This window comes from Cricetulus griseus, chromosome 4, assembly GCF_003668045.3.
Source record: "Cricetulus griseus strain 17A/GY chromosome 4, alternate assembly CriGri-PICRH-1.0, whole genome shotgun sequence".
NCBI lineage: Eukaryota > Metazoa > Chordata > Mammalia > Rodentia > Cricetidae > Cricetulus > Cricetulus griseus.
Window position 1 is genome coordinate 217,582,677 of NC_048597.1, and position 20,614 is coordinate 217,603,290.

General features: G+C 44.0%; 1 protein-coding gene across 2 annotated transcripts in view; it reads left to right on the top strand.

Moving 5' to 3' along the window:
• Positions 1-12,069: 12,069 nt before the first annotated feature.
• Smarcc1 (SWI/SNF related, matrix associated, actin dependent regulator of chromatin subfamily c member 1) overlaps positions 12,070-20,614 on the top strand; it is a 109,432-nt gene continuing 100,887 nt past the window's right edge. The window contains exons 1-3 of one of the 2 annotated variants that reach the window (XM_027414665.2): positions 12,070-12,338; positions 15,475-15,594; positions 18,521-18,606. In XM_027414665.2, coding sequence (XP_027270466.1) covers positions 12,147-12,338; positions 15,475-15,594; positions 18,521-18,606 — 398 coding nt within the window. In that variant the 5' untranslated portion in view covers positions 12,070-12,146. The remainder of the gene's footprint in view (positions 12,339-15,474; positions 15,595-18,520; positions 18,607-20,614) is intronic. The other variant, XM_027414664.2, reaches the window with a different exon arrangement.

The following is a 20,614-nucleotide window of genomic DNA, read 5'->3' on the forward strand; positions in this document are numbered from 1 at the left end:
GTGTTGAGAGGCTGTTATTTACAAGCAGGTATCCAGACTGTGAGAAGCCTGGCCTCAGGAGGCTTGGTATCTAGTAGAAACGCCAACACAGTGTGAAGCCAAAGGAAAGTGGTAAATGCTAGGTAGGAGGAGTGAAGTGCTCCAAGATTCAAGAAAAGGTGTGCCTACTGTTAAATGACAAGAACATTGCGACAGGCTGACAAGTGAATCACTGTTGCCATCGGGTTGAGTAAATGTGTGGGCTTTTAGAGAAAATAGAAAGTTCAGAGTGTGGTAGTGGTTCAGCCCTGGGTTGCTACGACTTTTAGGACAGCCTGGGCTACAGTGAGAGACACTGTCCAAAGAAACAAAGCAGGAAGCCAGGTGGTGGTGGCGCACGCCTTTAATCCCAGCACTTGGGAGGCAGAGGCAGGTGGGTCTCTGTGAGTTTGAGACCAGCCTGGTCTACAAGAGCTAGTTCCAGGACAGCCTCCAAAGCCACAGAGAAACCCTGTCTCGGAAAAGAAAGAAAGAAAGAAAGAAAGAAAGCAGGAAGTGGGCACTGGAGGGGTGACTCAGCAGTTAAGAGCACTTGCTTTTCTGGAAGACTCGGGTTCAATTCCCAGGATCCACACTGAAGTTAACAGCCATCTGTAGTTCCAGTTCCAGGGGATCTCATGCCTTCTTTTGCCTCCATCAGTATTGTCTGCACATAGTACACGGATATAAAGGCAGGCAAAATACCCATACACACAAAATAAATAAATGTAAAAAAAAATATTCAAGTGGGCCAGCAAAACAATCTCCAGAGCCCACATGGTAGAAGCAAAGGACCAAACTGGGGAAGTTGTCCTTTGACCTTTACATACATGCTTTGGTGGGCCGCCCACCCGCACATGCACAAATAAAGAAATGACACTCCATCTTAATTAATCTTAAGGAAAAAAAAAAAAAACCTCTGGCCAGGTGGTGGTGGCACACGCCTTTAATCCCAGCACTTTGGAGGCAGAGGCAGGGGGCTCTCTGTGAGTTTGAGGCCAGCCTGATCTGCAGAGCGAGTTCCAGAGTAGCCAAGGGTACACAGAGAAACCCTGTCTCAAACAACAACAAAAAGAATAACAACCTGGAACTGGTATCAGGGTAAAAGCTGAAAGATCAGAGAAACAAAGGAGCAGCCACTGTCACTTCTTACCTCTCTGAATCCTTAGACCAAAGAGGCAGACATCCCGTCTATACCCAGTCTTATCACTTCCTGTCTCCTGTCTGTACAGATCTCTATGGTTAACTAGTGACTAGCTCAACCCTCTGATCTTCAGGCAAGCTTCATTTGTCAGAACACAAAATATCACACAATAAAGAAATGTAATTTAAAGAATTAAAAAAAAACTGGGTGATGGTGGCTTATACCTTTAATCCTAGCCATCGGGGGTGGCAGAGGTGAGGCCAGCCTGTTCTACAGAGAGAGCTCTAGGACATCAAGGGTTACACAGAGATACCCTATCTCAAAAAAGAAACACAAACAAAACATCAGGCCTAGTGTCTCACTCTTTAACTCCAGTAGTTGGGAGGCAGAGGCAGGCAGATCTCTGAAATTAGCCAGGCTACACAGTGAGACCCTGTCTCAAAACACAGAAAACAAAAAACAAAAAAACCTAGAGGCCTGGAAAGATGGCTCAGAGTTCAGAGCACATACTGCACTCGTAGAGGACCCTAGTTCTAGTCCCAGAACCTATGTCAAATGTTTCTGCCATCTGTGACTCTAAGGAAATGGGTTCTGACACCCTGTCCTAGGGCACCTGTCCTATGTGTACACATACGCAAACACATTAAAAAAATGAGTTGGGAATGGCGTGCATGTATGATGTTTGGTAGGGGGTGTGCATGTATGATGTTTGTTTGGGAATGGTGTGCATGTATGATGTTTGTTTGGGAATGGCGTGCATGTATGATGTTTGTTTGGGAATGGTGTGCATGTATGATGTTTGTTTGGGAATGGCGTGCATGTATGATGTTTGGTAGGGGGTGTACATGCCACAGCACACTGTGGGGTTTTTCTTCCCCTTCCATCTTTATGTGGGTTCCAGTGATTAAAGTCAAGTCACCGGGCTTATGTGACACACACCTTTACCCACTGAGCCATTTCCCTGGGTCTTACCAATGCTCCTTGCCAAAGGAGCACTTGGATCACAGATGCTGTGTGCTCACACTTGTATGGAAAGCACTTTACCCATGAGCCATCTCCCCAGCCTAAGGGGATTTATTTATGTATTCATTTATTTATGTTACTTTGGATCAAACCCAGGGCTCCACACATGGTTGGCAAACACTGTACTTTTAAACAATATTACCAATTCCAATCCCAATTTTCATTTTAAATACACTTGGAGGACTGGAGAGATGGCTCAACAGTTAAGAGCAATTGCTTTGCCAGGCCTGGTGACACATACTTTAAGTCCCAGCACTCAGGAGGGAGAGGCAGGTGAATCTTTGTGAGATCAAGGCAAAGTACTCTGCAAGTGAACTACATTCCCAGTCAAGGAAGGCTGTTTCTTTTTAAGACACTATGTGAGTCAGGCAATGGTGGTTCGTGCCTTTAATCCTAGCACTTGGCAGGTAGCAGCAGGTGGTTCTCTGTGAGTTTGAGGTCAGCTAGTTCTAGGACAGCCAAGGCAGTTGCACAAAGAAACCCTGTCTTGAAAAAAAAAAAAACATTTAATGGTGTATAGGTGTTTTGTCTATGTGTTTATCTGTATATCATGTGCACACCTGGTGACAGAAGAGGTCGGAAGATCACCTGGAATTGGAGTTGTAAAAGCTGTGAGCTGACATAAGAGCTGGAAATTGAACTGGGATCCTCTAGAAAAATAGGCAGTGTGCTTAACTCTTAACCACTGAGTCATCTTTCCAGCCCTGCCCCACTTTCTTATGACAGGGTCTCTAGTCCTGCTTTGCCTCAATACCCCTATGTAGCCGATGACCTTGAACCTATGTTCCTCCTGCCTCCGTATGCCTAATGTGAGCTTTGATCTTTGCTTTATGTGGTGCTGGGGATTGAACCCAGGATCTTGTACATACTAGGTGATCATTATATCAACTGAGGAATATCTCCAGCTCCCTTTCAATTAAAAACAGGTTGTTACAGTTACGTGTAGGGGTATACCTGTGCACACACATGCACGTGTGGATCCTGGTGATTGGACCCAAGTGGTCAGGCTTGGATGGAAGTACTTTAATCCTAAGTCACCTTGTTAAGTTCCCTTTTTATTTTATTACTTTTGGTTACGTGTGTGAGTATTATGCATATATGTATATAAGTGCGTAACTTATATACCTAGTACTTGTACCCTCAGAGGTCAGAAGAGGGCATCAGAGCCCCTGGAACCAAAGTTAGAGATGGTTGTGATCCACCATGTGGGTTCTGAGAACTGAACCCAGGTCCTCTGCAAAGGTGACAAGTGCTCTTTATCACTGAGCCATCTCTTCAGCCCCTCCCTTTTCATTCTTTGAGACAGGGTGTCAACAAGTTTCCCAGACAGATCTGGAACTTGCAGTCCTGCCTAAGACTTCCAACTCAAAGTGTAGCAAGTTGGGGTCCAACCTGGGGTACATAAGATCCTGGCTCAAATACCAACAAAGTAAGAATACTGAAATCATGCAAATATTATCACTACTTACAAAATAGTCAATATAGAGGTAGAATCAGAGGTAAAAAAAACATTGCCTAGAGTTTTTGACAAGGCTGTGCTGTATAGTGTCTTCTAGTTCATCTAGTGTTCCATATCCATATTGAGACTGTCAAAAAAAAAAAAAAACTTAGCTCTTGCATCTCAGTATTGGTTACAGCTAAAAATTTGTTTTCTAAAAAGCCATTAAGGAGACAGTCAAGGTACAGACAATTTCCAAAGAACCCTGATGACTTGAATTCAATCCTTAGAACCCATGCTAAGGTGGAATGGGAGAACCAATTCCACAAAGTTGTCTTGTACATGTGTGCCATGGCACCAGTGCCATCACACACATCATATACATACACAAAGACCACCAACCAACCTGTGGTGGTTTAAATGTAATTGGCCCCCAAAAACCCTTGTTGGAGTAGATATGGTCTGTTGCAGGAAGTATCTCATCATGGGGATGGGCTTTGAAGTCTCAAATATGTGCAAGCCACACCTAGTATTTCAGAGCACTTCCTATTGCCTGTGGGTCAAGATGTATGAACTCTGAGCTCCTTCTCCAGCACCATGTCTGCCTGCATGCCGCCTTGCTTTCTGCCATGATAATGGGCTAAACCTCTGAACTGTAAGCAAGCTATCCCAATTGTCTTTCTTTATGGCGTCTCTTCACAGTAATAGAAACTCTAATGAAGACACAATTAATAATCAAACAAAAAATTTAGGTATTTATGAGCAAGACACAGTAGTTAATAATATGCCTATAGTTGTAGCAGCTACTTCAAAGGCCAAGGTGGGAGGATCACTTGAGCCCAGGAATTTGAGCCAGGCTGGGTAACATAATGATACTGTGTCTTAAGAACAATAAGGTGCCGGGCAGTGGTGGTGCACAGGTTTAATCCCAGCAGTCGGGAGGCAGAGACAGCAGATCTCTGAGCTTGAGTCCAGTCTGGTCTTCAGAGCAAATTCCAAGAGAGAGAGGGCTACACAAAGAAATCTCATCTCAATAAACTAAAAAGAAAACAGTAAATAAAAAGGTTTAAATTTTAATGTTTATCCCATTCATCCAGGGTACTTAGTGACCAACTTGTATAGCCAATCTAGACAATATTTGGCTATACAATTCACCTTAGCAGAGAACTGGTGAAGTGATTAATAGTTTCATTTGTGAATGGGAAATGCAGCTCTACTGACTTCTGGAGGAGAGCTGTGTTCATCAGTGTAGTCATAGCTATCTACTGACTTCTGGAGGAGCCGTGTTCATCAGTGTATCCTATCTGCTGACTTGTGGAGGAGAGCTGTGTTCATCAGTGTATCCTATCTGCTGACTTGTGGAGGAGAGCTGTGTTCATCAGTGTATCCTATCTGATGACTTGTGGAGGGGAACGGTGTTCATCATTGTGGTCCCATGACTCAAGGACATATATCAAATCACAAGTCTCTTTTAGTGGTGTTTTGGAGACTGTGTTTCTTTGCCTCCCAGTACTATTAAATGCGGGTGCCACCATTTCCTGGCTTCTTATTTTAAAATACAAATTTTAATTTGTTTTCAAATTTATATGTGTATACCAGAGTGAATGAATGTGTACCTGGGATATATAGGTGCCTGCAGAGTCCAGAAGAGGGCATTGAATCCCTTGGACTGGGGTTAAAGGCAATTGTAAGCCACCCAATCATCAGCACTGGCCACTGAATCCCAGTCTTCTGAAAGAGCAGTAAGTACTCTTGACATCTGGGCCATCTCTCCAATTCTGACCAGTCCATTTAAAAAAAAAAATGAGAGCAGGGTGTTGGTGGTGCATGCCTTTAATCCCAGCACTCGGGAGGCAGAGGCAGGTGGATCTCTGTGAGTTCGAGACCAGCCTGGTTTCCAGAGCGACTGCCAGGATAGGCTCCAAAGCTGCACAGAGAAACCCTGTCTCAAAAAACCAAAAAAAAAAAAAAAAAAAAAAAAAAAGAGAATTCCATATAAGTGTTATCCTCAATAATTTTACTTTTCAATTCGTGTTTTTTGTGTATATATATACGTGACAAGTATGTAAGGGAACAGATTGTTTTTTTCTTTTTGAGTGTGTGAATATGTGAAAATACACCTTTCATGACATGGCATAAATGTGGGTATCTGAGGAAACTGCCCAGAGTCAGTTCTCTTTGTTGCAGGATATTTGATAACACTGTGAAATTCTGAGACTGTGTTAATAAAATTAACCTTGGATCAAGGATGGAGCCAGCAACTAGTTGGCAGGAATTAGCCATAGAGAATACAGAGGAGCTGGGGATATAGATACAGAGACACACAGGAAGTAAAAGGGAGGGACTTAGCTTCTCAGGCATTTTTGCTTTGGGACTGAAGGAGAAATATTCTCTTGCTGGGTCTCTGGCCAAAAAGGAAGGTCATCTGGTTGCTTCTCGGCTTCTCTGACTCCTGAATCTTTATTGGTAAACAGAACAACTTTTATAAAAACATCTCTTCTATCATGGGAGTTGCGGGACTCTCAGGTCATCAGCAACTTTACTGAGTTTTCTCACTGGTACTCTTTTATATCAATAGTAAAATTCCTGACTTTTTTTTTTTTTTGAAAAAGGGTTTCTCATTGGCTTTGTAGGCTGTCCTGGAACTAGCTCTTGTTGACCAGGCTGGTCTCGAACTCACAGAGACCCACCTGCCTCTGCCTCCCAAGTACTGGGATTATAGGTGTGCGCCGCCGCCACTTTTTAAAAAAGATATTTATCTTTATGTTATGTGCATTGCTGTTTTTGCCTGCATTTCTGTGTGAGAGTGTCAGACAGTTGTGAGCTGCCATGTGGGTGGTGAGGATTGAACCTGGGTCCTCTGGGAGAACAGTTGATGCTCTTAACCACTGAGCCATTACTCCAGCCCCAATTCCTGCCCTCTTTTTTTTTTTTTTTTTTTTTTTTTAATCAAGAATTTCATTATGAAGCTCAGGCTGGACTCACAATCTCCCTGTGATTACAGTTGTGTGCCAATACGTGTAGCTAAATACTAGAAAACACACACACAGTTTCACTTATGTTGCTGTGATAAAATAGCTTCACAAATGACAATTTAGGGGAGAAAAGATTTATTTTAGATAACAATTCCACGTTACTCTGTTGATAAAGGAAAAGCACAGTGCTAGGAGATTGAGATAGTTGGTTAAGGGCAAAGAGAAAACAAATAAAAACAGGCTTGCTCCCTTGAGCTCAGCTTGGTATCTGTGCTGTTATTCAGTTAAGGATGCTCCCACCTAGGGTAGACAATTCCAGGTGATTATGGGTGTGTCAAGTTTTTTGCTTTGTTGGGGATTGAATTTAGGGCCTCTTGCTTTGCAGCATGCACTCTATCACTAAGTTACGCCTCCAGTGCAAATATCTTTAAAAATTACATTTGTCTGGGAATGGTGCCACGTGCTTTTAAACCAAAACAACAAAAGTTATATTTGTTTATAGTGTATACACACTTCTGTGAGCATGTGGAGGTCAGCTTTTAGGAGTAATTTTTCATCTTCCACCATCATGGATGCAGGGGATGAAATCATATTGCAGCATGCACCTTCATCCAATGAGTCATCTAGCTGGCTTAGTATCTGTTTTAACGTGATATGCTAGTACTTAGGATGTAGTTTGATAATCTTGTCTGAAACTTTATTTTTGAAGTTTCCTCTTTTTTGTTGGCAAGGATGGTTAAGACAAGCTTTTTTTAGATTTATTCTTTTTATATGTGAGTGTTTGTCTGCATAATGTATACCACATGCTTGGTGCTCAATGGCTCCAAGAGGACACTGGATCCCCTGGAAGTCAAATTATGGATGATTGTAAACCAGTATGCAGGTGCTGAGAATTGAATCTGAGTCCTCTGCAAAAGCAATGAGTGCTCTTAACCCCTGAGCTATTTCTCCAGCCCTGGGACAAAATTTTACTATACAGGCAGTCCAGGTTGGCCTTGAACTCACAAACTTCAGCCTCCCTAGTACTTGGATTATAGGGTGTAATGCTGAAAGGGATCCTGCAGGTGGTCACAAAAGGCAAAGAAGTGAGAATTAAAACTAACTCTGTTCAGATTACTTTGCAATAGATCAAGACTTGGGAGAGTCTGATCCCAGGTGGTTGGTTCCCAACAAATTTAAACACACTATAATTTGGGGGAAAAAAGTTTCTTGCTGCAATACAATCCCAGTGCATAAGGAAACATAATTACATCAAAACTTGACTCAGGGTACATGCCATTTCTTCCAAGTGAAGGGACCAACTCCCCATTTCGGCAGCCATGACAGTAACAAGTGCTCACCATGACCTTGCCTTTGTCACTAAGAGGTCAGATGCCTGCCTCGTGACAAGGAACCAATCAGAAGTTAGCTGGTGGCGCTGTGCTTTAAGGCTCTGGGTGTGCTTTATGGACAAGGGCACAGCAATGTCTCGAAGAGCATAGCAACCACCCTGGGAGGGCCTATGGGCCATAACAACCAATTGGCCAACCAACACAGGGCAAGCCTTCTAAGCCTGAAGGCACACCAATCCTGAGCCTGTGCATACCCCTAGACACTCCCCTTACGCTGCCCTACAAGATCTCTCTGCAGCCGGCTTGAACTGTCTTTGCTAGCCATCCACCATGGCCGGTGGTTGAAAGACCCGAGCTAACATGGGGTTAGCTCGTTAAACAACAATAAAGCCTCATGCAGTTTGCAGCAAGCTTTAGAATCTGCCTGGTGATTGGGGTGACCGAGGTCCTGGGCTGAGACCCCGGAAGCCTGAGTTTTCCGGGGGTCTAACACAAGAGGATGGGTTCTAGAGATAGGCTACCTGTACAGCTTAAGGCCTGAAGAAGGATCTGGTCTGGCCTCAGTTATACAGATAGCACAAACGTCATTTGGGCTGTTAGACACTGGTGTTCCTGGTTGTGGGAGTTTGGGGGAGCCCTGGCTATACAGATAATGTAAGGATCCTTTAGACTATAAGGTATCTCAGGTTCTGGTTGTAGGAGCTTGAGGAGCTCCTGCATGTACCGGTCATTTAGATTACTAGCTACTGCCAGTCCTAATTGTAGGAAATCAATTTAGCTCAGATCACTAAGCTATTAATCATTGTCAATTACCACCTTTCTTTTCTTTCTTGATTTTTTTTTTTCCACAACAGGTTTCTCCGTGCAGCCTTGGCTGTACTGGAACTTTTTCTGTAGACCAGGCTGGCATTGAACTCAGAGATCTGCCTGCCTCTGCCTCCTGAGTGCTGGAATTAAAGGCGCATGCCACCACCACCTGCCTACAGCTTTCCTTGTGGAAGAACAAGTTTTAAATCTTTCGCATTGGAAAGATAACCCTCTGTGATTAACATTCCTGGTTTCTCTGGAGATCTGTGGGCAACATAACATTATGTTCAACTACGCACCTTGGAACCTCTCTCTGGAGTCTCATGTAGCCTAGGCTGGCCTTAAACTAGCTATGAACTGTAGGTTCATCTTGAACTCATCTTCCTGCCTCCAGTTCTCTACTGCAGGATTTACAGGCACCATAGCCAAGCTTAAAAAACTAGATATTTTATTACATTTGTATGTATACGTGTGCATGCTCACAATCCTCTATGTATGTTGGCAATGTGTGCTGTAGCACTCTTGTTAAAAGTTAGAGGACAAATTGTGAGAGTCTGTCAGTCCTTCCACCCTACGGGTCCTAGACACTCAGGTCATCAGATATGGCAGCAACAACCACTGAGCCATCATTTGGCACCCCTCCCTCCAAGCTTTAATTATTCTTTTTTTTCCCTTCCAGATAGGGTTTCTCTGTGTAGCTTTGGAGCCTATTCTGGCACTCGCTCTGTATGTTGAACCTGTCTGGAGATCTTGAACTTATCTGCCTGCTCTACCACCCCCAAAACTGGAATTACAGTTCTTCACCATCACACAGAGTTCCTGTTATTTTGAAAGACTTAAAAAATTTATTATGTGTAGTGTTCTGCCTGCAAGTATGTATGCAGACCAGTAGAGGGCACCAGATCCTGATGGATGGTTGTGAGCCACTGAGTGGTTGCTGGGAACTGAACTCTCTGAAGAGCAGCCAGTGCTCTTAACTGCTCTGTATTTTTTTTTTTTTTTTTTTTTTTGAGAGCTTACTTCAGGGTATAATTTCTGGGTTTAAACACACACACACACACAACAAAAAAAAAGCAACAACAACAAAAAACCTAGACTGGAGATAATGAGATATGGCTTAGCAGTTAAGGGCACTTGTTCTTGCAGAGTACCTGGGTTTGATTCCCAGTCCCCACATGGTAGCTTACAGTAATCTAGGGGATACCTTCTTCTAACTTTCGTGGGCACTAGGCACATGTATACAGACATACATGGGATATCAAAACACTTATACACATAAAAAGCCAGACTCTACTCCCTTGCACTAGTTATTTTACCGGGGATTGCTTTTCCATTTTGTTCATGATTTCTGAGTTTGTGGGCAGCCTGGTCTACAGAGTTCCAGGACAGCCAGAGCTACACAGAGAAACTCTGTCTTGAAAAACTATTTTTTAAAAAAGGTGTGGTCAGTACAAATTGTGGTACAATGTACATAGTGTTTCACAAAACCCAGCTACTATTAGTTCCAGAGTTTAAAGTTCTTAATTGGAATAATCTTTTTTTTTGCTGGGTTCAAAGGCATGCACCACCACCGCCCCTTGAAAGAACTTTTAATTAAATTTATTTACTTTGTGTGTGTGTGTATGTGTGTGTGTGTGTGTGTGTGTGTGTGTGTGTGTGCCATGAAGAGCATGTCACCAAAGGCTGCCTGTGGAGATCAGAGGACAACAAGAAAGGTGGTGGTTGGTTCTTTCCTTCCATTGCTTGGGTTCTAGGACTGAACTCTGGTAGTCAGGCTTGGCATTAATTAACCACCGAGTCATCTCATGGTCCTGCTCCTTTTTTTTTTTTGGTTTTGTTTTGAGACAAGGGTCTCTCTATGTAGTTCTGGGAAGTACTAAGTTGACTGGCCTGACTTTGAACTCAAGAGATCTGTTTGTCCCTACCTCCTGAGTGCTAGGATTAATGCTGTGTGCTACCACAGCCTCACTTTGCCCTGTTCTATTTTTAAAGAGAGGATTAGATATTCGTGGTGTATGTATGCCACAGCACAGTGTGCAGGTCAGGGGATAACTGTGGAGATTTTTCCCATTCTACTTTCATGTGGGTTCTGCTGTTCCAATTTAGGTGCCAGGCTTGCCACAGCTGAGCCAAATCCATAGCCCCAGACATGGCATTTCCTGTTTCCCAACTGCCCATGAACTTGTAGCATCATCAGCGCTGATTATTGGCATGGGCCCCCACAATAAGCTCAGAATCCACATTTCCCCACATGACCCTGCATACTCACGGGATTGCTATCATCCTGATGTACACACCCCACCATGGCACTTCCTCAGTGGAAGTTTGCTTCCCAGTGAGTCCTTTAGGTAAAATCAACCTTACAGCTCTCACCGCGCACCTTGAAGTTTTCCACTGAGTAGTCTTCCTCACACTTAGTGCCTTTGTTTCAGTTGGGTCTCGAGTTACCCGTCTTTTCTAGTCACATTTTAAATGTATTTGTTTTGTTTCTCTAGCCTCGAACTCAAGAGACCCGCCTGCCTCTGGGATTAAAGGCGTGTGCCACTGTCGCCCAGCGGCTACTTGCACTCATTTTTAACAGGAGGGAGAGAAGTCATTAGACTTGCTCACTACTTAGAGCTCCAGGATCATACAGCATGGCGTTCACCTCTCCAGTACAGCCAGTCACATTTGCTTAATATTTCAAACTCTTTCGGCCTTCACGTGGACCACTCATTCATAAAATATTTACCGAACCTGTGTAGTCAAAACGCCGTTTCCCAACGCCGAGGATCTATCTACCTGGGAATAAAAACACCAGGTTGTGGCGAGAACTACCAAGAAACCGTCGGGTGGGTGTGATCAGCTTTTCAGTCAGGGACCGGTTTTCTGGGATATTTTCATGAATTTGAGAATGCCTCGAGTGCGAGTGTCAAAATGGAAGGAAATCTCGAGGCCGCAGAAACCAGCTGGTGTGGTTCGGGAGACACTAAAGAGAGTGAAGCCGTGCGAGGCCGACGTCGGACTGTGGGCAGGCGGGGGCGGCTCACTGGCGCTCAGGGCGGGCCCTAGGCTCGCACTGCACACCCGAGACGGCTCTCTTAGTAGTCGCTTGCCGACCGCCGATCGACCAGACAGACGCAGGAAGCCGGAGAGGAGTCTCCGGGACTCAGTCCTGAGAGGCGGGCGGAAGAGGCGGGGAGCGCCTCCAGCTGCAGGGGCGGCCAGCGTGCTGCGCATGCGTACGCCTGCTCTTCGCCCCCAGTCCGTTACCGCTCCGGTGCCTGGGAGGGGCGGGGCCGGGCCCGGACGCCGGAAGGGGGTTGGCTGGGCGGGGCTAGGAGGAGGCGGTGTGTCTGCGCGCGCGCGCGGGTGAGAACGGGAAACGCCGCGAGGGCCAGGCCGGGCGGTGGAGACGACGGACGGTGACCATGGCCGCGACAGCGGGCGGCGGTCCGGGAGCGGCAGCAGGCGCCGCGGGTGCAGGGGGTGCGGCGGCGGCCTCGGGCCTGGCCGTGTACCGGAGGAAGGACGGGGGCCCGGCCAGCAAGTTTTGGGAGAGCCCGGACACGGTGTCCCAGCTGGATTCGGTGCGAGTCTGGCTGGGCAAGCACTACAAGAAGGTGGGTTCGCGCGCGCGCGCCCGTGGGTACCGAGGAGCCACGCGACAGGAGCTGGCGGTGGCTGCGGGCCTCGCGAGCCTCGGGCCACCCCTCCCCCTCCCCCTCGCGCCACGAGGGACAACAAAGGCAGGCTCGCCTCTCGCCACGCCCCCGCGGGCGGCTCTGGGCACGCGGCGGGCCCGGCGCTCGCTGCGGGCTCTCCCGGGCCCACGCACTCGCGTGGGAAGCCCCAGCTCGCCCGCCGTTCCGTGCTTCTAGAAGCAGGTGGAGCCGGGCAGAGCCGCCGCAGGGCGTGTGTCCCCTGTCTTTTGTTAGCTTGCTTAGGTGTGTGAACAAAGAGACTGAGCCCAGCATAGTCAAAGTAGCTGCAAGTTTTGTTTAGAGATGAGTTTCTAAGTGGTTCCGTAACTAAGGGCTTGCTACCCGGTGTGGGTTCCCTAAGGGACCTGGCTTGGTTGTCTTGCGAGTTAATGTAGGTTTAAACTCAGCAATAGGAATGATACCGGACTATTAAAAGTATTTTTTTTTTTACTTTATTGTACTTTTTGTGATGCATGAAGATAGGAGTACAAGAGTTAACGTCTTTCGTCGAGAACTGTTTATGTCATGTATTCTTTGTAATTTTTTTTTAAATTCCCGTGTTTCTCCTACATTCTTTTATTTTTTTGTTTCTCCTACTTTCGAATGCTCATTTGGCTGAGTCAGTTGTTTACAAAGTTGTGAATTAACCAATTGGTATTTTTTAAAAAATTACATTTATTTATTTTTGAGGGGTGCATCCCACTCCTGTGTGGATGTCAACTTAAGCAAATTGGTTTTCGTCTAACACCACCTGGGTCCAGGAATCGAACTTAGGTCGTCGTCGTCAGGCTTGGTGATGAGTGCCTTTTTCCCCCCTTTTTAAAAAAGATTTATTTATTATGTACACATGTATGCATATGACAGAAGAGAGCACTAGGTCTCGTTAAGGATGGTTGTGAGCCGCCATGTGGTTGCTGGGAATTGAACTCAAGACCTCTGGAAGAGCAGTCAGTTCTCTAAACCTCTGAGCCATCTCTCCAGCCCCAAGTGCCTTTCTTTACCTGTGTATATTCACCTCACCGGTAGAGTAAAATTCCCCACTATGTAAATGTTAAAGAATGACTCTAAAACAATTCCTCCATTCCTCTCAAATTCAGTAGTGTTTACCCCATTGAGGACCAGGATTGATACGAGATTTGTTCTGGATTAGAGTTAACTGAACAGTTGTTGAATAAGTGTATGTTGAATGAATGAAAAGTTAAACTAGGACCTCGGGATTTAAATCGTTTTGTAGAATGTTTTGTAGAGTGTTCACTTAGTATGGGTTAGGTATAAGGTTTGAAACCCAGCACCTCATATGAACCACCACCTGTCATGGTGGTTGACATCTGCTACCTTTTGAGAGGTACAAGCATGAAGATCAGAAGTTCAAGGTCATCTGTCACATAGGGAGTTCGAAGATCAAGGCAAGCCTGGTGAACTGTTGGTATTTGACAGTGATGTTGGGTGTTTTCAGAAGTAACCCTGTCTCTAAGGCTTTAAAGTCAGAGAGTGTTGACTTATTTTAGCATTTCTCTCCCCTCTTCCCCTTCTTCAGGGTCTCACTATGTAGCTCTGGCTGTCCTAGAACTTAGGAGACCAGGCTGGCCTCAAATTTTCACAGATCTTCCTGCTTGTCTCCTGAGTGCTAGAATAGGCGTGAGCCATCACACTGGATTCATTAAGCATTTCTATTGTATTTAACAGTGTATTTAGAACATATAAATCAATGGTTTATTTCATTGTGTGTGTGACCTTCATGTGGGTGTCCACAGAAGCCAGAAGAGGGCATCTAATTCCTTGGAACTGGAGGTAAATGAAGTTGTAAGTGACATGGTGCAGGTGCTGGGAACTCCGCTCTGGTCTTTTGGAAGAGCAGCAAGCACTCTTACCTACTGAGCCATCTCTAGCACCAGACAGAACGTTCAGTCTCAGCAGTTAATATGAAACAAATGAGACTTTGAAGGTCTCTTTTCTTTTGAGGCCAGCTTGGCCTATATAAAACTTTAGAAAAACAAATGACCCAAAACCACTGTAGCTCAGAAGCCCCAGACCTTCCTTTGTAGCCTTTGATGGTCTTCAACGCCTTCCTGCTTCCATTTTTATAGTTGTGGGATTATGAGGATGAGTCACAATAGTGGGCTCAAATACAATTTTTCAGTTTATTTTTAGTTTGTGTGTGACTGTTTTGCCTGCATACATGTCTGTGTACCAAAGTGTGCCATATAAACCAGAAGGATCATTTGGGATCATCTGGAAGTGGAGTTGCCATTGGTTCTGAGCTCCCATGTGTGTGCTGGGAGTCAAACCTAGACACTCTGGAAGAGCAGCCATGCTCTTAAGTACTGAGTCCTCTCCCTCTCCAGCCCTAATACAGGTTTTGCATTTAATTCATTAATTATGCTTTCCTAGTGTCATGAAACTGTCTCCACCATCGGTTTGTCTTTTTCTTCCTTTTTTTTTTGTTTGTTTTTCGAGACAGGGTTTCTCTGTGGCTTTGGAGGCGGTCCTGGAACTAGCTCTTGTAGACCAGGCTGGTCTGGAACTCACAGAGATCCACCTGCCTCTGCCTCCTGAGTGCTGGGATTAAAGGTGTGCACCACCACGGCCCCGCTCCAGTGTATTTTTAAAGTTTTTTCTTGTTTGGGTTTATGGGTGCTTTTCATGCATGCATGCATGTATGTATGTATGTATACCATGTGCATGTCTGGTATCCTCAGGCCAGGAGGCTGGATTTAGACATTTCTGAGCTGTCATGCAGATGCTGATAAGAGCACCTAGTCTTAACTGCTGTAGGCCTGGCTATGGTGACGCACGCCTTTAATCCTAGCACTCCGAAGGCAGAGGCAGGTAGATCTCTGTGAGTTCTAGGATAGCCAATGCTACACAAACCTTGTCTTGAAAAGAGAATAAATTAAGAAAATATGCACATGTGTGGTTTTTATGATTCTTTGCAGTGGAGAATGTGCTTCACACACCTAAAATTTGGTGCAGTGCTGTTACTTAATAGGTAGTGGGAAGTAAGGTAGCTTTCTCCCAGCTGTAGCAGGTTTGAATCCCTGTCTTTTTCTTGCAGTATGTTCATGCAGATGCTCCTACCAATAAAGCACTGGCTGGACTGGTGGTACAGCTTCTTCAGTTCCAAGAAGATGCCTTTGGGAAGCATGTCACCAACCCAGCTTTCACCAAACTACCTGTAAGTACATGAGTACAAGTTACATAGGATCTTTAGCCCCTCTCCTCTCTGTATAATAGCCCTGCCTCTGCCTCCGAGGTTCTGGGATTAAACATGTGCACCATCACTGCCTGGCTCAGCTTCTGTACTTTGAAGTGTCAACCTATGTCTGATTCCCTTGCTGTTGAAATTAGGGTGGGGTGGGGTGGACACAACTGTACAGAGAAGTATTTTGTTTAGTTTGTTTTTGAGACAGGCTGTCACATAGCCTGGGGTTGACCTGGAACTGCCTATGAATTAGAGGCGAGCTGTGAACACCTGATCCATGAGCTGGGATTATAGGCATGTGCTTATCATTCTCAGCTTGGTGGTAGAATTCTTGCCTACTATGTCTTTTAATGCTTTAGACTCTGCACCAATCATGAGGATCTAATATTTCTGTGTTAGGGTTGCCAGAGTTTCTGCTGTGCTGTGCATACTGATACTTATCTGTTAGAATCTTGTGGCAAGAGTACTTTTGTAGGGCTGGAGAGATGGCTCACAGGTTAAGAGCACTGACTGCTCTTCCAGAGGTCCTGGGTTCCTGGGTTCAGTTCCCAGCAACCACATGGTGGCTCACACCATCTGTAATGAGATCTGGTGCCTTCTGGCCTGCAGGGATACATGCAGACAGAACACTGTACATAATAAGTAAGTATTTAGAAGAAAATCTTCCTAGCCACAGAGAAACCCTGTCTTGAAGAGTACTTTTGTATTTGTTTTGGTTTTAATTTATGTGCATTGGCGTGACAGTGTTATATCCCCCTGGAAGTGGAGTCACAGACATTTGTGAGCTGCCAAGGAATTAAACTGGAGTCCTCTGGAAGAGCAGCCGGTGCTCTTAATCTCTCTAGCTCCTTATTGTTTTGCTTTTAATTAAAAAATTTAAATAGCTGGACAGTGGTGGTGCAGGTCTTTAATCAAAGCATTCAGTAGGCAAAGGCAGATCACTGATCTACAGTGCCAGCCTGATCTACAGAGTAAGTTCCAGGACAGCCAAGGCTACATAGAGAAAGAAATCTTGTCTCAAAAAGAAAAATTAATTTATTGACTTAGCGTGTGACTATGTGTGTGTGGGCATGTGCCTGCCATAGCAAGCATGTGAAGGTCAGGACTTCTTTCAGAAGTTGGTTCTTCCACCATGTCGGTCACAGGGACCAAACTCAAGTCATCAGTATTGAGAGCAAGTACCTTGACCTGCCCTGCCACCCTCTCTTTCACACAAAATAAGTGAGTATATGTATAAAAAAAGAAAATAATTACCCAGATGCCTGTCCTCAGCAGTCAGCTACCCGAGGTACTGTAATGGAGAAGCAGAGTAAAAGCACACTTGTGTGGAATTGAAGACCTTTTTTCTTTGTGGTTTTCCAACCTAGGGCTTTGTGCATACTAGGAAAGTTCTGTAACAGTTTTGTTTGACTGACTAAAGGTCAGTGTAGTTTTATACTTTAAAATTATATCAAGGCACAGTGAAGCAGCTGAGCAGATGAAAGGACTTGGCACCATGCTTAACAATCTGAGTTCTGTCTCTGGAACCTACATGGTGGAAGGAAAAACAGACTCCTTCACATTGTCTTCTCATTCATGTACATGTTTGCATTTGTGGCGCTAGCACACCCTACCCACACACAAAATAAAATTATGCAGATATTTTTGTTTTGTTTTTGTTTTTTCAGACAGGGTCTCTCTACATAACTTGACTGTCCTGGAACTCACTATGTAGACCCTAATGTCCTTAAACTCTGAGAGATTAACCTGCCTCTGCCTCCTGACTACTAGTATTAAAGGTGTGCACCGTCACTTTTGGCTAATAAATGGAAATTTAATAAGTTTCTTTTTTTTTTTTTTTTTTTTTTTTTTTTTTTTGAGATAAGGTCTTTGTATATTCCAGCCTGTCCTGGAACTCACTGGGTAGACCAGATTGGCCTTGAACTCAGATCCTACATCTGTCTCTAGTGCTGGATTTAAAATCCTGCTAGTTCTAGGACAGCCTCCAAAGCCACAGAGAAAACCTGTCTTGAAAAACAAAAAAATTCACATTCTTTTGTTATTCCTAATTATGAACGTAAGTGTTATCATCCAAAATGATATTATAAGGGACTTTATACATGGGATATTAACTCCTGGGAACCAAACCATTATTTCCTAAAAGCGTTTAGGGACTGGAGAATATTTTTAGTTATAAATCATAATTAAAAATAATTCATGGCTTAGTGCCAGTAGGACCCAGATGTATTTCTTTTCCTCTGAAAATAGAATGCAGCATTTTCTCAAATGAAAGAGATGGTTGTGAGGTTTGTAAATGAGAAAGACTTACCAAAGCAAATACATTTTTGTTGTAGTTTTGGTTTTTTTTTTTTTTTTTTTCCTTCGAGGTAGTGTTTTTCTGTGAACCATGAGATGGAGGAAGGAAGATTAAAGTTTAAATTCAATCTCAGCTACATTGCTTATTTGAGGTCAGTATGGGCTATGTGAGGCCCTGATTTAAAAAAAAATAAAAGTAGCCAGGTGCTGGAGGTGCACACCTTTTAATCCAGTTACTTGTGGTAGAGATTTCTGAGTTTGAGGCCAGGCGGCCACAGAATGAGTACCAGAACAGCTAGGGCTACACAGAAACCCTGTCTTGAAAAATACACTCAAAAAAAGTAAAAAGTAGTTCTGGGAGTCAGACCTGGTGGTTGAGGCATAGAATTGGGTTATTGAGGAGGCTGGGTAAAAGTTCAGGGTTGCCTGGGCTACAGAGTGAGTTTAAGGTTACCTGAGAACCTGAGTTAAAAAGGAGGCCTGGATGTGTAGTTCACCAGGAAGAGCGTTTATTTTAGCATGTAAGAGTCCCTGAGTTAAGTTTCAAGTATAACATGGTCTTATTGGAACCTTTATTTTTTCTTGTGCTATTTGTCACTTTTAGGCAAAATGTTTTATGGATTTCAAAGCTGGAGGCACCTTGTGTCACATTCTTGGGGCTGCTTACAAGTACAAAAATGAGCAGGGGTGGTAAGTATTAATAAGTGTGACATCATATTTTCTGTATGTAGAGAATTCTGTAAGAATATTGCGGTTAATGGTAAGGTAAGGCCTGTGTTTTAAATCAGTGTTATGTTTTCTGCCAGGTGTGGTGGTGTCTACACTTTTCATCCTAGCACTTGGGGCAGAGCCAGGCAGATCTCTGAGTCTCTAACCTAACCTCATACAAAACAAAGCAATGAGTTTCCTTTGATTTTTTTCTTACACTCAAAAATTACAACTGTTCTTATTAGGTAAATAATATATTTAGTTTTTGTGGTACTGGGAATTGAATCGAGGGCCTTGTTCATGCTACAAATGTGCTCCTTCAGTATATCCCTAACTACACACAGGGATCCACCTGCCTCTGTCTTCCTAATGCTCGGATTAAAGTCCTGTACCACCACTGCCCTGATAAAGGTTATTTATTATGTATACAATGTTCTGCCTGCATGTATGTTGGTTGTGAGCCACTGTGTGGTTGCTTGGGATTGAACTCAGAAGAGCGTCCAGTGCTGCTCCCTGGCTGGTCTCGAACTCACAGAGATCTGCCTGTCTCTGCCTCCCGAGTGCTGGGATTAAAGGCGTTTGCCACTAACGCCTGGTCCCTCCCTGCCTTTGAGCCATCTCTCCCGCCCTGGTGATGGCTTTTAAAGTTTATAGTTTATCATTATTGTAGAAGTTCCTTACTTCTATTTTTGATCTCCCCACTCGCCTTATAAAGATGGACTATAGAATTCTTTTCATGCGCTACTTTTAGGGTAACTGATTCATGAGATAAGGAATGTTATCCAGGAGGACGCTTCATTGACCCCTCCTGCATTTAATTTTCAAGTGCTCAAGATGCATATATGACCATGTTTTGGGATTTGCTGGTACACCTTTAGAATATAATTTAACATAGCTTAGTGATAAAAAAATTAAGATTTTTATTTTTTATGTGTATGTGTTTATTTTTAGGTTATGTATATATGTCAGTGGGGGTGTGTATGTGCCCATGGAGTTCTGAAGAAGGCACTAGATCCTTTGGAGCTGGAGTTACAGGCAGTTGAGAGCCACTTGAAGTGGGTGCTTAGCCAGGGCTGAGAGGTTGTCATAGCTTTCATCTTCATTTGCAGGGTTCATGAATGTTTTTCTCTGACGTCCACACATGTCCTGGGGCACCCATCTCTGTCTCTGTCTCATAATGCAACTACAAATCCTTTTTGTCTTTTTGAGACAGGGTCTTTCTGTAGTATTGGCTGTCCTGAAACTTGATGTGTAGACCAGGCTGGCCTGGAACTCAGAGATTCATTTGCCTCTGCTTCCTTACTGCTGGGATTAAAGGCCTGCACCACCATGCCCGGCAGCACAGTGGTTGTATGTGTGCTTGGGCATGTGTATCACTTGTGTAGAGGTCAGAGGACAACTTTTGGAGTCCGTTTTCCTGCGGTGTAGGTACTAGGGATGGAACTTAAGTTGTTGGCCTTATCATTGTACTGCTGAGCCATCATGCCAACCTTGAACAAAATGACTTTTAAGCATATATAGTATAAGTAAACTTTCCTTATTCTTAGGTATTGTAATTCCCTTTCTTTAAATCTGTGAAACTACCATAATTTTACATTTCTTCCTTTGGAGTGCTTGGGATTGAACCCAAATCCCTTCTATATGTTAGGCAAACATTCTATCACAAGTTATGTCCCCAGCCTTATTTTTCTATATCATGCAACATATCTTGGACTGAAGGAAAATAGGAATATCATTGGTACCACGTTTTAACTTTAGTATCTCTTCTATAAAATTTTCAGCATTTTTTTAAACTGTGTGTGTGTGTGTGTGTGTGTGTGTATGTATGTGTGTATGTATGTATGTATGTGTATGAGTGGAGGTCAGAGGACAAATTTTGGTGAATCCATTGTCTTCTTCCCCTGTGTGGTTCTGTGGATCGAATTCAGGTTATCAAGATTAATGTCAGGTGCCTGTACTCATTGAGCCATCTTAACATCCCAAAGTGTTG